General features: G+C 30.2%; 3 protein-coding genes across 3 annotated transcripts in view; all 3 read right to left on the bottom strand.

The window, feature by feature from the left end:
- Positions 1 to 1,810: 1,810 nt before the first annotated feature.
- Positions 1,811 to 2,954, bottom strand: LOC137924706 (U6 snRNA-associated Sm-like protein LSm6). Its single transcript, XM_068768125.1, has 2 exons — positions 2,704 to 2,954; positions 1,811 to 2,038 (listed from the first exon to the last, which is right to left on the bottom strand). The coding sequence occupies exons 1-2, from the start codon at positions 2,792 to 2,794 to the stop codon at positions 1,890 to 1,892; spliced, it is 240 nt and encodes a 79-aa protein (XP_068624226.1). The 5' UTR covers positions 2,795 to 2,954; the 3' UTR covers positions 1,811 to 1,889.
- A 233-nt stretch (positions 2,955 to 3,187) lies between these two features.
- Positions 3,188 to 5,807, bottom strand: LOC137924661 (GATA zinc finger domain-containing protein 1). Its single transcript, XM_068768083.1, has 3 exons — positions 5,308 to 5,807; positions 3,686 to 3,872; positions 3,188 to 3,462 (listed from the first exon to the last, which is right to left on the bottom strand). The coding sequence occupies exons 1-3, from the start codon at positions 5,716 to 5,718 to the stop codon at positions 3,296 to 3,298; spliced, it is 765 nt and encodes a 254-aa protein (XP_068624184.1). The 5' UTR covers positions 5,719 to 5,807; the 3' UTR covers positions 3,188 to 3,295.
- A 2,919-nt stretch (positions 5,808 to 8,726) lies between these two features.
- Positions 8,727 to 13,809, bottom strand: part of LOC137924658 (protein Wnt-7b-like) — a 121,997-nt gene continuing 116,914 nt past the window's right edge. The window contains exons 7-9 of the mRNA XM_068768079.1: positions 10,896 to 11,095; positions 9,722 to 9,864; positions 8,727 to 9,000 (exon numbers count right to left, since the gene is read on the bottom strand). Coding sequence (XP_068624180.1) covers positions 8,849 to 9,000; positions 9,722 to 9,864; positions 10,896 to 11,095 — 495 coding nt within the window. The 3' untranslated portion in view covers positions 8,727 to 8,848. The remainder of the gene's footprint in view (positions 9,001 to 9,721; positions 9,865 to 10,895; positions 11,096 to 13,809) is intronic.

Raw genomic sequence — 13,809 nt, forward strand, 5'->3', positions numbered from 1 at the left:
ACGTTTAAGTAATTGTATTCTTATGTTATTTTGTTTGACAAAGAATTGTTTCTTGTTTCAGGATTATGGAGAAGTGAAATTTTATTCAACGAGATAATTAAAATAAAAACTTTATATTTTCAACGCAACTAAAGTAGTGTAGTCTTGTAATACAGATATTTATTTTAAGAAAAAGTGCTTCAATACAATCTTTTTGTTCATATTTTTGAATTGCAAGGAAATAGTGAAATCAAATTTTCTTTCCCTGTACAACCAAAGGGTAATTTAATCCACCTGACTCTAGTGATCAAACATTTGACGTAAATCAAAAATGTGTTGCTATGTTAAAAAAATATTGTCAACCCTAACGCATTACAGTGAATATATAACCACATTACTAGTCTTGTAGCAATTGTAAGAGTAAAAATTTTTTTTGTAATAGGTATTAAATTAATAAAGTGATTACTCTTAAAATTTTATTTTCTATTGAACTGTGACTGATCTATACTTTTCGGCAACATTTATCAATACTAGTACTCATAAATTTAATGCAAATTTTTGTTACATTAGTAAAAATAAACCTTTTTTTATTAAGGGTTACTAAAAAAGGTTTATTTTTTTAAAAATTAATAACCAAGTGCAGCCTAGGATATCCAATCGCATGATGTACAGGTGACCTTGTTAAGGTCGTCAGAAGACACTATGCATATATGCTTCTCTGAACCAGTACTGTTGGAAATCTATGAGAGATCACCTTTGTTAAGTAATGGACATGCTATGATTAAAATGAAGATATTTATTTGCTGACTATATAACTTCTTTATGTAATGCTTATTGTATCCTTCTTATATTCAAGATACACATCAAAATAACACCCTTTTTGATAAAATCTTGCCTGGATTATGATTTTTATAATTTTGCACTAAAATAAAATAAGTGAATATCATTACCTACTAAAATAACTAAGTTTAGAATCAAATATTTTAGTAACTAACTAGTAATATGCAGCATATATAAGTAGTAAGTTTTTAATTACACTTTCACTTATATTTAAACATACAGAGCTCACTATGTATGCAGCAATAAATATTATTGATGTTACACAACATAAAGGAAAAAACACAATATTTTAAAATTGGATGTACTGTTGTGAGGTCACAGCCACTAATCAAATGGTCCTGATGAGAGAACTACACTATCACAGTATTTAGTTTAATGCTAAACAGAATATGCTAAGCCAATGCCATTTCAGTCAACAATGTCCCCAATTGCAAAGTCCAGTATGTACTATCATTCTGTTACATGTACCTACAATTGTTATAACTCTATAACTATTGTGATGATAATATAGATGTTTTATTATTTTATTAAGATCACTGGTACGGTGGAATGAAAATTTCAACATATGTTATTGTAAAATAGATTATACAATGTTCATAGATTTAACTATTTTAAAAATCAATATTTTATAAACCAGCTACTATATAAGATAAAAAAAATTCAAAGGTCTTCTTCACAAAATAGTTTCTTTTAAACCAATTCTTAAAATTTTATTATAGTGGGTATATATTATACTTCAAGACACTGATAATTTATTTGCTTCTGTGCACTTTGTTTATATAAATAACAATGTATGTGATTAAAACTAATACAACATAATGAATAATAGTAATGTATTGCCAGTTTTTTTTCTTTTTAGCCTATTGATGTCTACTGAATGGTCTAGATCCCCCTCCAAAGATCACAATGATCGGTCTTGCTTACCCAGTGGCTTTCATGACTTTTACTACGTCATTGGTCAGTTTTTTTTATTATTAGTAAATCATGAATATGAAAAGCCAGCAAAGTAAGAAATTTTTATTTTACACAATGACTTATAATTAACATATTAATAGAAAACATGATGTTCACTAGATTCTTCGTTTTTGTGTGCTTATGTAAAGAACATTATTTCCTCTAATAAATGCATCACCATACTTATTTTTTAGTTGGCCATTTACATACTCTTCAGTCTGTTCCAAGGCTATGTTCATGTAACCATCTAGACATGCCAGCACTCCTGGAAAGATATGTATAGATTGATACTTTATAGGGTATCCCATAAATCAAGCTAAAATATGAAGATAGGGAACATAAAGATAAAAAGTATTTTATACATTGTGGTCCATGGTTTTATCAATACCTATGAAATCAATCTTTTGTTAATATTTTTTTTTAAGTATTCTATTAGTAGCTTAATTTTCTTTCATTGCTTTGTTACTTAAAAGTTAATAAAAAGCAACTAATTAATCTAAATGAAATGCCTTATCATTAAGTATTCTTTTTAACATATAAGAGCCTAATATGCAGTCTGTAACAAAACGTGGGTATATTTAGTTCAAAAATTTTCAAAATGAAATTATAAGATAGTAAGCATAAATATTTCATTTCGATTATTAATTTTTATGTTGCACTCTGGAGAATAAATAAATTAGTTTTATATCTTGCTTATCAAACAAATACTGCATAGTTAAACAACAATGAAGTATTAGTAAATGTTTATTGAGCTACAGAAGATGCCGACATGGCCTTGCCTTAGACGCAAATTAAGAGGTTAGACAAATAATAAACAAAGTATTTTTTTTGGAAAAAATATACGTGAATCAGTATATATAAGATAAGAGTATTAGGTTTATAAGTGAATAATTTACTATTAGTATAAATATGGTAGACAAAACAGCTTACCTCTGTAATCAACGCCGCTGTTTAATTTAACTACAACTGGCCGTCCGTGGATTTGTTGAATAAAAGAAGATAAGGCTTCTTTGCGACTCATTTTTTTATTAAAAATATGAAGTTTTCATAAATAATTCTCATGTAATTTGTTTAGCTATGATAAACAAATTTTAAGCGTTCATGCGCGGCAATGGCAATTTTTGACGTTGACGTTTGCACAGATTAAAAATATCTTTTAGCAAAAAGGTTTTCTGCATGAACCTTTGTTAATTTTAACTTTTTTTTTTTATATCTACGCAGTCTGTAAAATAAAAAATTATAGTGGAAATCAATCAGAATTCTTTATATGGTTATTTAAATAAGTAAAATATTTTAAATGAAATTGATATTTATTAATTTTAAATTATCTTTACATAACAATCATAGGAATGAAATATATCAAATATTTTCTCCGTTACACTTACGCTATGTTATAATAAAATCGGAAATATTTAGTAATTCACTGAAAGTATTGCATATAGTTTAAAAAATAAAATTTTTTTTTAATGCGAATGTATTTAGAGTTAGTAGTATAAAGCGTAGCTTAACCATAAAGAGTGCATTAGGATTTTTCTTTAGGTTCTAATGATGTCCATATAAAACCGTTATAATCATTTAGTTCAGAATCTGTCAAAGGATATGGAGTGTTGCTAGCTTTGTAGTAGTCAGAAGGAGCATGCATCACAAATTCCATATATTCTAATTTACGAGGTAAGTCTTCTTCAGGCCCTGAAAAAAAACATGAAATGAATAAATAGTTTTTTAAAACAGAACTTTTGCAGCTGCCAAAGTGGCTTTTGCAGGTTTCGCAGATTTGAGGCGACAGGACGAAGAGGGCTCCTAGCCTGTTTTAAGATCGCGAAGTTAAAGGACTCCCATGAGGACTTCGGCTCGGAACACTATTTGCTGCTACTATACTGCATTGGTAAAATTGTCTCAATAATTTATTTACCTATGATATAAGTTGCCGGATCAAACCCTTGTTCGGGAGGTGGGCTGGCTTTAGTTGGCAATAACCAAGTGACAACTGCACTCTTCTCACAATACTGGTCTGTAAGGAAGCCTCGTATTTGTGCATAGCATGTACCTCCTTCAATATCAATCATTGAAACTATATCTCCTACCTGCATGTAGCTACCCTAAAAAGTTGGAAAAGTTTAGTTTTTTTATAAAAACACAGTTAACTAATTTTTTTTAGAAATAAAAAAATGCTGGCATCCAGCAGTCATAGATTTTTTATATATATATAGATAATTATAAAAATCGGCTAGACAAACACCCAAATAACTTTGCTTCCGAATTGACTTGCATCCAGTACAGGAAACGTTTTAAACGCCATGACATCCAGAGACTAGACGCTTGATGGTGAACAAGGTGTCTCTCGCCGGGAAGACCCCTTTCAAAGCTATAACCACTCAACAAATCCGCTTATAGTCCTGGGACTGATCGCAGATGAAATAAGGAACACAAAAAAAAGAAATAACAAAATGTCTTTAGATGAAAGTCTACAAACAATGTGTACTGCTTAAACATTACTAGAGTGTTGAATTTTAGTAAGGGAACCAGACTTCTGGTCATAATACCTGAGTGTAAAGCCAGACTGTGCGCTTACTAATAGATCCTTTGAGAGGGCTGTGGTCAGGATTTCTCTACAATAGAATACTCTATACAAATGAATAAGGAATATTTGTTAATGAACGGAAGTAATTACATAGCCCAACAAATTACCAAGTTGAAGAGGCAGAGGGAAGTGGATAGTGCACAGATGGCTTCTGTGGCTTTAGGGTTGTGGGGTTGAGAAAAAGGACTGACAAGCAGTGTGGGATGTCTACAGATGGTGTACAGATGACAATTCCTGTTCATATGCTCTCTCTCAAAAGCTGTTATATATTTAATATTATGCTTAATTGAGCTGACAAGCTCCTAAATAGCTTGGAACTAATATGAAATCCCATATAGCTTAATTAGGTCTGTAACATGGACGAGCCATGAGTTTCACTGGTGCGGTGGTCCAGTCAGTAGGAGGCCCCTTTTGTTAATAATAAAGACAAGTCGACACAAAATATTCATACCATCTCTTTTCACCAATAAAGTCACCACACTTAAAAGCCATTGTAACAGCAGAATAAGAGAAGACTAGAACATGAGAATGTACCTTATGTATAAAAGCTATTTTAGGATAATTAAACAATTCACCATGTTTAAAGTTGTATAAAATTACAGTAAAATAAATTTCACAATTATATTTTATTAAATTAGGAACGAATGTTTTTTTTATTATTTGTTTTCAATCTTTGGTGGAGGTCTTTGCCTTTTGGTGTGGACATTTAAAAGCTGACAATAATGATATGATTCTTTTTCTTAATCAAACATTTGGTTTTAAAAATAAATTATATTGGTTTTCAGTAGATTTTTTTGAAAAGTGGCCTTGTAATATTAAATGAATAAAACATAGAAACTTTTCGTTTTAGTAAAAATAATCATTAGTTTTTGGATTTTTACTTAATATTATTTTTAGTGTTTTATAAAGTTACTGTCTTTGTTATTTAACTTACTGAAGAAATATCAACTTGCCTTGTAAAATATAGAATCACTAGTCACTACAGTGGCAGTAGCAGTTGGTGCTTTAAGTGGCTGTCGTTTAAAAATGCTTCTTCTACCCCTGCCACGCGGAGCGGGGGGTTTAGTCGGTACGGGAGCTGGAGTTTTAGACTTGTATCTAGTAGCTCTCGTACTTTTTCGTGTACCCTTTCCAGTAGCTTTTGCGGGAGTTGATTCAAAATCGTTCTTCCCATTCTTTGCTTCGATGTCGCATTTATCATCTCCTTTATCATCAACCTCAGGTTTCACATTTGAAGCGTCTACCTTTGCTTCTTTATTTACGGTATTAGCTAAGTGACATTCATTGCATATTTGTCCGTTTTCAGCGCTTCGCCACAGTAAAGAATCGTTTGTGCTACATTGTACGCAAGTTGGTTTAGGCATTTCTTTTATCTGGGTTTACTTAAGAGCTTTTTGTTATATATTACATAAAATAAGTAAATCATAAACAATCCGTTAACATTCCGAAAGTTTGTCAGTAAAACTATTTTGACATAAACGTTCCTTTTTACGAGGTTAACTTTCATCTGATTGTAAAAGAGTACTCTATCAATAAAAAACTGGTAATATCAGTATATTAGAATCATTTCAATTAAGTTTCGTAAGCATATGAAATATTGTTGTAATAATGAAGTTGCTCACTACCGATAATTCTATTACTTTTTCTCTTTCTTGGCCTATCTAGTTAAATACATTTCAATGAATAGTGTTGCAAGCTTCCGGAATTTTATGTGAACAATGTGCCTTCTAATACAAAAAATAGGATTAAATACATATAAAAACATTATTTCAGTAATCTTATGCTCCGATGGATTGCTAAAATTTTAAATTAAATGTTTTTGTTACACATGCTTGTGCAGCATACATTTATAGATAAAGAGTCAAATTCAATGTTAATTATTAAATTTCAAAAAATGCTGACAGCATGTGAGAACTTTGATTCGAATCTCTAGAATCCACTTCGGTGAGCAGATGTTTAGTTCTAACAATAGAATTAACATGTTTATTTGACATTTTTTATCTGTGCTGCCATACTAGACATTGAATGTTTTCAATAGTGATACTATTTTGATACTTATCCGTATATGATAATTATGTCTTAATCGCAAAGGAAATAAACGATTTAAATAATAACTTAAAATCATTGTTTGAAAGGATAATGGCTTTCATTTATAAAAGTCTGTCTATGATATTTATCAGTTTTTTTTAAATGGTGAACTGTTCACCATTTAACCGTGAACATAATAACATTGTAATATTTTTTTTATTATTAAAACATTGATATTTTTGATAATATGTTGGTTTTTTTTAACCTTTGCTAGTGGAACTATATAAATAAATGATGTAACTTTTAATCAAAGGTTTCAGACTATCTAAATATTACATTTATTGCTCTATTTACTTTTCAATTATCAAATTGTCTATGAAATTAGAGTGGAAAAAATATTATGATGTTAATTTTTCAGAATTTATGTTAAAGTAACACTCTTTACCATAAATTCTGAAAAATTACTCTAGCAACAATCTTTAAAGGACTAGATTAGTCGTCCAATACCGCTTAGAAACTAGTCCACGGTTATAATTTTGCACAGTACCAAATTTAATGTTAACATAAACTGATAACGAAAATAAAACAATATGGGCTAGACGTGATAGTTTTTATTCAAAAACATATTAAATGATAAAATGCATAAGTTAGGTCTTAGTCTATGCGGAATGTATTTTTAGGTAAGTTATTACAAAGAAGGTACGTGTAACGTAAGACAATGAACTTAAAATGTTTAAGACATTTAATTGGCAAAGGTAGATTTTCACATAATAGTTTCAAGTGCTTTTCTGTACAAATCTTTAATTTTTCTTTAAAAGAACGCTTTTTACAAAACAATTTTTTCTTAGTTTCATACATCACAGGACACCTATTACCATGGTACTAAGTAAACAAATGAATTTTAAAAAGCTTTTATTATTAAGTAGTGTTTATTTAGGTCTATGAAAAGATATTTCATCAAATAATTATGCATAATAAATAAAATTACTGTTTAAACAAATACTGATGGCGTTATTTACAAAGGTATTTTTAAATAAACAAGCACTTAAGTATCTTTAACCGCTACAAAATATCTTATTCTATGGCAACACTTAAAATTGCAATTAAAAATGGACGTATACAAATTAAGCGTAAGTTTATTATTCTATACCAGATGCATGATTTTAATGATTACATATTTTATTTAAAAGTTCGTTATTATTAAGTTACATGATATGTATGTACATTAACATTACATACGTTCTTAAAAATAGTAAATTTAAATTGATAGGAGAGCATTAATGCAGATGTTTATATAAATTACAATTTTTTACATTATTTACGAGAATATATGATAAAAATTACAATATTTAAATAAGAAGCATTAAATTTAATGCTTTACACTTTCAATAGCATAGGCAACTGTACAATGGTTATAAGAGATTACATATTTCGATAATGTAAATGTAAATAATTTATTTGATATACTTTATTCACCGCACAGATTAGATATAAATAAGTTATATGGCGTTTTTACCCCATTTTCCTAAGCATTTGAAAGGTATATCTTTAGATGGTATCAAGTATTGTAATGAATTATAAAGATGCATTTATAAATGGCTGCCTTATAAGAATTGCGCGAGAAAAAAATTATAAATATATTTTCTTGATATTTGTGAAAAATGCTGTTGCTAAATATTTTTGCTTTCCATTGTTTAACAACACAACAAGAAATAAATTAAACAAATAAATACAAGAATGTATGTCTGTATGTCATTATAGTACACTCCAATGTAATATTTGTATCTTGTAATATATTTAGGTTCATAGAATAAAAACTTGTAAAAAGATCGTATTACACCGTAAACGATTTTTAAATGATAACTGAGTTTACGAATGATGTCTCTACTGTATTAAGAATATTGTAAGTGACCACAAAATTATACATCTAAGTTTATTATGAACTCTTGTCAGATTAGAGTGCGTTTGAAATCTGTGTAGTTTCAAATTGCAGGATGCCTTACAATTCCGGTCAAATTAGGCCCTTTTGAAATTTTTCTCATGACGTACATAAGTGGTTACTTTGTATGATTTTATCTAAATAATACCATGAATAAATAAATAAGTCAAAATTACGTGTGAGGAAAAAAACGGCAGAAAATATCGCCGTCACGTAGGGTAAAAACAAAAAAACAAATCACAGATGCATGTAAATATACCCATGGCTAGTCACCAACCTAATTTGCTTATATTGTGCTATTAACTGTCCAGCAAATACGGTGTACTTTAACATTAATAAATGTGCCATCTAGCGAATATTTTGTTACTCCATTTATTTGTCGTTATGTATATGTTGACAAAAATATCCGCTAGGTGGATATAGTAGTACACAGGTTTTCGTTTCTCACTTAATAGCAATAATTTTAGAGTCAAAATACACTTGGATACGTAAAATAACATAATACGCGACGTGGATAATATGTGTTTTTATTTGCAAACGTGCGTTTCGGTGCGACTGATACACTTGTCACAGGTCACTCGACAGCACCAGTGGAATTGACAGCGGCACTTTGTTTCTTCAACGGTACGTATAGTGTTGTAGCCGCGTCCACAGCATAGAGTTTCACAGCCGTTTTCCCCTGAAACAATAGACAGTGAAGTGTAAGAAAGGGACTAATACAAAGGTACTACTGCTATGCTAAATACCAAGTCTGATTCGGTGTTTGGCAGTGATCGGTGTAACATTACTACCGAGGATGCCCCGTGGAGTGGTGACACACGTGTTGTGTACAATTTCAATTATATTACTTAATAAACCTACTAATAAACTAGAATTTTATGTTACGTAATTATTATTGTACGTTAATTTTATTCTACGTAATTATTGTTGTCGATAATTACGTAGCATAAATATGAAAAAAAATGAAGCACTAAGGTGATCTTCCAAACAACCATTATAATAATTGTGTTTAGATATAAAAGATAGCACTTGAAACTTATAATGATTGCAAAATTTGTTGAGAAAAGGAACTCTTTGTTAAATAATAACAGAGAATGGACTGGAAATTTGGACTCTTGTGAAACTATTTTATTTACCTGAGCCTAAAACAAAGTATGCAACGATGATCGCTAAACTTTATAATATGGAGGGGCACTACAAGAACGTAAAAATTGTGTTTGTTTTTCCGATCTGACTGTACCAACAATAAAGTCCAGGATTAGAGTGGTTTTAGTTTTATAGATTAAATATGAATTCAGACAGGTTAAGGAATCTTTTTTACTTATATATTCATAAAATATCTAACAATTTGTTTATAGAAAAACTGGAACGGTAAATGTGTAGCTAATAATTTTAAATACCCCTGGAAGTTCTGTTGCAGTGCCGACCATGTGTCCCTAAAGAACCAGAAACGACGTCCGGCTCGCAGTACGAAGGGGAAGGTTCCAGAAAAACTAACTCCGATTTCCGTGGCTGTCTACCAACTCCGGCATTTTGTCGTGGCCTGCAAAAACAAAAATATTAATCATAAAAGAACTTTAATCCAACTTGACTACAAGCAGGACTTTTTTGTGAGGGACCTGGCGAAGTTATTTCAAATACATCGAAAAGTCGTACAAACAGATAATATTAAAATATAAAAAAATAAAATAAATGAGGTGTATACTTTTCCAATTTATTTTGATTTGTTTAATTGTTGTTAAATTTAAAAAAATAAAAATTACTTTATTATTTATTATTTACCTATTTTTTTTTAAATAACAGCGGAGAGGGGATGGATGGGAGGGAGTATAAAATATTATGGACTCACGATATTCAAGAATTAACGCGCCCTCAAAAATGTGGCAAAAAGGCCCGAATACATGTATATAGTTATTGTACCAATCAAAAATAATTTTTATGCCAGTAACTTATTGAAATAATCTCTATAATTTCTTATAACTTATTTTAGCTAATATGCATTCAAATGTTTGATTTCTAGTAGTTGTATTCTTGATAAATACCACTATGAAAATTTACAATGAAACTTTAACAGTAATTAGTAACAATTAAGATGAAGTGCTTACTTTCTATTCTTTAGAGATAGAATGTTAATAATAATTAATAGAATACTATAAGAAGAATGCTATTGTTGTGAATACTATATGACCAAAAAAGGATTGTACTAATAATTTTTCCGAAAATGCTCTACTTCAGAAGCTTTTGCACAAAGAATAGATGTCTTAGTAATTGTTTCTCTAATTGCCGTCATGCAGCACTGGAGCGAGCGTCAGTTCGGCTTGGCCCGCGTAACACGAATGTAATGCAGGCCGAGCCGGATTAACGGACGATAGTGCATCATAGTCGATCTCATTATACAAGTTTTCTTTACTTGTTCGTATTATTTACATAACTCATCTTGACTTCTGTTATACAGGTTTACATTTATTTTTGTTTGTTTTAAAAATATTTGAAAATTTACGCAAAATTTCTTTTTATAAAATTTTTATATTATTTAATATGATTTAACTCTGCAGCATACGATATGTTGATTACCTTCGTATAACTAGGTGGGAATTGGGCGCATGTGTCGCTGGTGGTGGATGAATGGTGACCAGCTTGGCGCGGTGGTAACGGTCTCGTAGAGCGGCCGCTACCGTTCGGAACGGTGGTAGCGCTCGCCAGCACGTGCGTAGAGCGCAGGATCCGGAGACGCCATGGCATTTGCATTCTCGACGCACTAAGTCTTTTACTATCTGATAAAAACAAATCTCTTTAATACTGGAAAGTAAAGTAGTGTTTCACAAACTGTTTTCCATACCATTCAATCCTGATAACTACACATTTATTTCTAAAAATGTGTCTCATTTCTCTAAAGACTTATATGAAACTTTATAATACATCTAATACTTTGGCTATGGGCTCATCCACAGAGAAACTTGCTTTAGATTTAATTTGAATATTATAATGTAATTATATAATATAATAAATTAAAAGTAAATAATATAGTAAAAGATTAAACTAATTTTATATATGAGCAGTGGAAAGCAAACGAAAGAGGACCGAGACTTGCGATCGCAAGTCGCGGGTTCGATTGCTTGCAAGTCTTTTATAATTCACACTTGTTGCATTAATAATAAAGGATTGCCGCTGCTCTAAAACAGGTTTCTAGAGGACGGGCAACAGCATCAATACTTCACTGCGATCGGCAATCTGCCTATCAAGCGTGTCGTTATTGTACATCCCGCCAAAGATATCTTTAGAGGAGGCCTATTCGTTGGAGTGGAAGTCTATGATCTGGAAAGGATGACCAGATCTTTTAAATATATTCATCATCACCAAGTCAGTCATAGATTTAACGCAAGGTATAATTCTCTCCCAAAGATCATCACGATACACCCAGTTTTATATATATATATATATATTAACTGATAGTATATTTTATTTTCAAAGATACATAAAAGTTGGGCGATTTTATGTAATTTTACAGAAAAAAATAATTATTTATCAGACACATTAAAAGAACCATCTTATATATCCTATTTTATTAGTGTTTAATCCTTCATCAATAAACTTAAGTACTTCCAATGGGTCAACGTACTTCCAGAGGTACGAGTACCACAAGCTGGAAAACATTACTGAAAATTGAGCAGTAATTTGCTTCTTGGTAAGTTTTAGTTTTGCTCTTAAGATTACTATGTCTTTCAAAAGTGGATTTTTTATATTACATATCATATTTGGTCACACAGAAGGGTAATGGCGGTGTTACTCATTAAAAAGTTACCTTCCAGAGAAGAACTCAACGCATCATGTTAAAGAATTTATATAATAGTTATTTATTTCTTGATTAATTCAAAAGGTTTGGTTGAAAAACGTCTGTTGACCCCATTGGCATTTATAAACAATATTTTCTTTGCATCGGTGTATAATACCTTTTTAGGTATATTTTGATATGTATTTCGACCTATTTGCTGTTATAAAACTAAAATTCACATCTGAATCTTACAGGTTTATTAGATTGGAGAACCTTGCTCTAATTTTCATTTTCATTATCATGTTTAGAATCTCACTATGTAATTTTCAATTTGAAAATTACATTACATTTTGTTAATTAAAACAATTTCATTTAAAAATGAAATTATAACGATATAAACGTAGTCTATATATGAATCATAATTTACCCTAAAATTTAAACATGTTTTATCTCTTTATAATTTTTTTTAATAAAAACCGTTACTTATCAGGACCTGTATGCGAAGAAAATCGTAGTTTTACATAAACCGGAACGTATTTTTTTATTCACCAATAATAAACGTTGCGTGCAACGGAACGGGCCTCCGTATAAAAAAGGTAAAAGTAAATATGGCGGGAGATTTGCAGTTTGGTTGTAAAACGAAACGCTAATTCGCAGTGAGCATCGCGTAATAAGATGTTGTGGTGGTTCTCACCACTTCTGCCGTTAATTTGTGCCCGCGGGCTGTTAATTATTAGCGTTGGTTTGTAATTTGCTTCTGTTTTTATTTGAATACCATCTTAAATGATATGGCTGACTTTTGTAAAATATGCAATATTTTTGTTTTGAAAATGCATACATTGTAAGTTAGGCGGCATTATTTGCATGAAACAATGCAAATGGTAACAAATTTACAGCAAGCAATTTATTTTTTAAATTGAAAAAAACACAATTATAAAAGTGTATATTTCGACAGTTATGAAAATGACATTTGATATTTGAGGATGTCCATTACGATAATGCGCGCAAATAAAGAATTTTAAAAATTAAAATTTTTAAAAATTCTAAATAGCGAGTCTATATTTCGTAAATCAAGTCACGGATTTTAAATATTACAGGTATAATCGGTTCAATTGCCTTTCACTATATCTTCACAGTGCCGTAAAAATTTTTATTAAATGTCAGCAAATTGACAGATGCCATAATTTGACATCTGTCAATCTCAGCGATTACATAACTTGACGAACAAACCATGTCAAATGCCATGAAAAATTAGTTTGCAATTAATTTTATGTTTCGGCGACTGTCATCCGAAAGTTTTTTCGTAGAAACTTAACGTAAAACGCTTATTAAATGTGACTATTTAAAAATAATTAAAAATAAACTTTATAGCACGATTTTATAAAATAAAAACAAGACAATTTATGAGTCATATTAATTTTTGTTTTTCCCGTCAATTTGTTTTTCAAAAATAGAAAGCATATACAACAGGCACAATAAGAAATCGGCAGTTTTGTCCCAAGCTGCGTTTTTTACCGAACAACTTTTTTTCTTGTTTTATTTTATTGCTTAATGACTTACATAATTTTTTTTTGTAATAATTATCTACTAGTCAATTTTTAACTGACTTTCATTTTATAATTTCCAATAATACCGTAAATTTATTAAATTTCATGTCTATTTATTTTGTTAAATATTAATGGCGAACTTTCTAGAATTTTCAGCCAACTGTTAAAG

Source organism: Battus philenor, unplaced genomic scaffold (genome assembly GCF_028537555.1).
Source record: "Battus philenor isolate CCGP_79_NKW_IND1 unplaced genomic scaffold, ilBatPhil1.0.hap1 SCAF_24, whole genome shotgun sequence".
Classification (NCBI taxonomy): Eukaryota; Metazoa; Arthropoda; class Insecta; order Lepidoptera; family Papilionidae; genus Battus; species Battus philenor.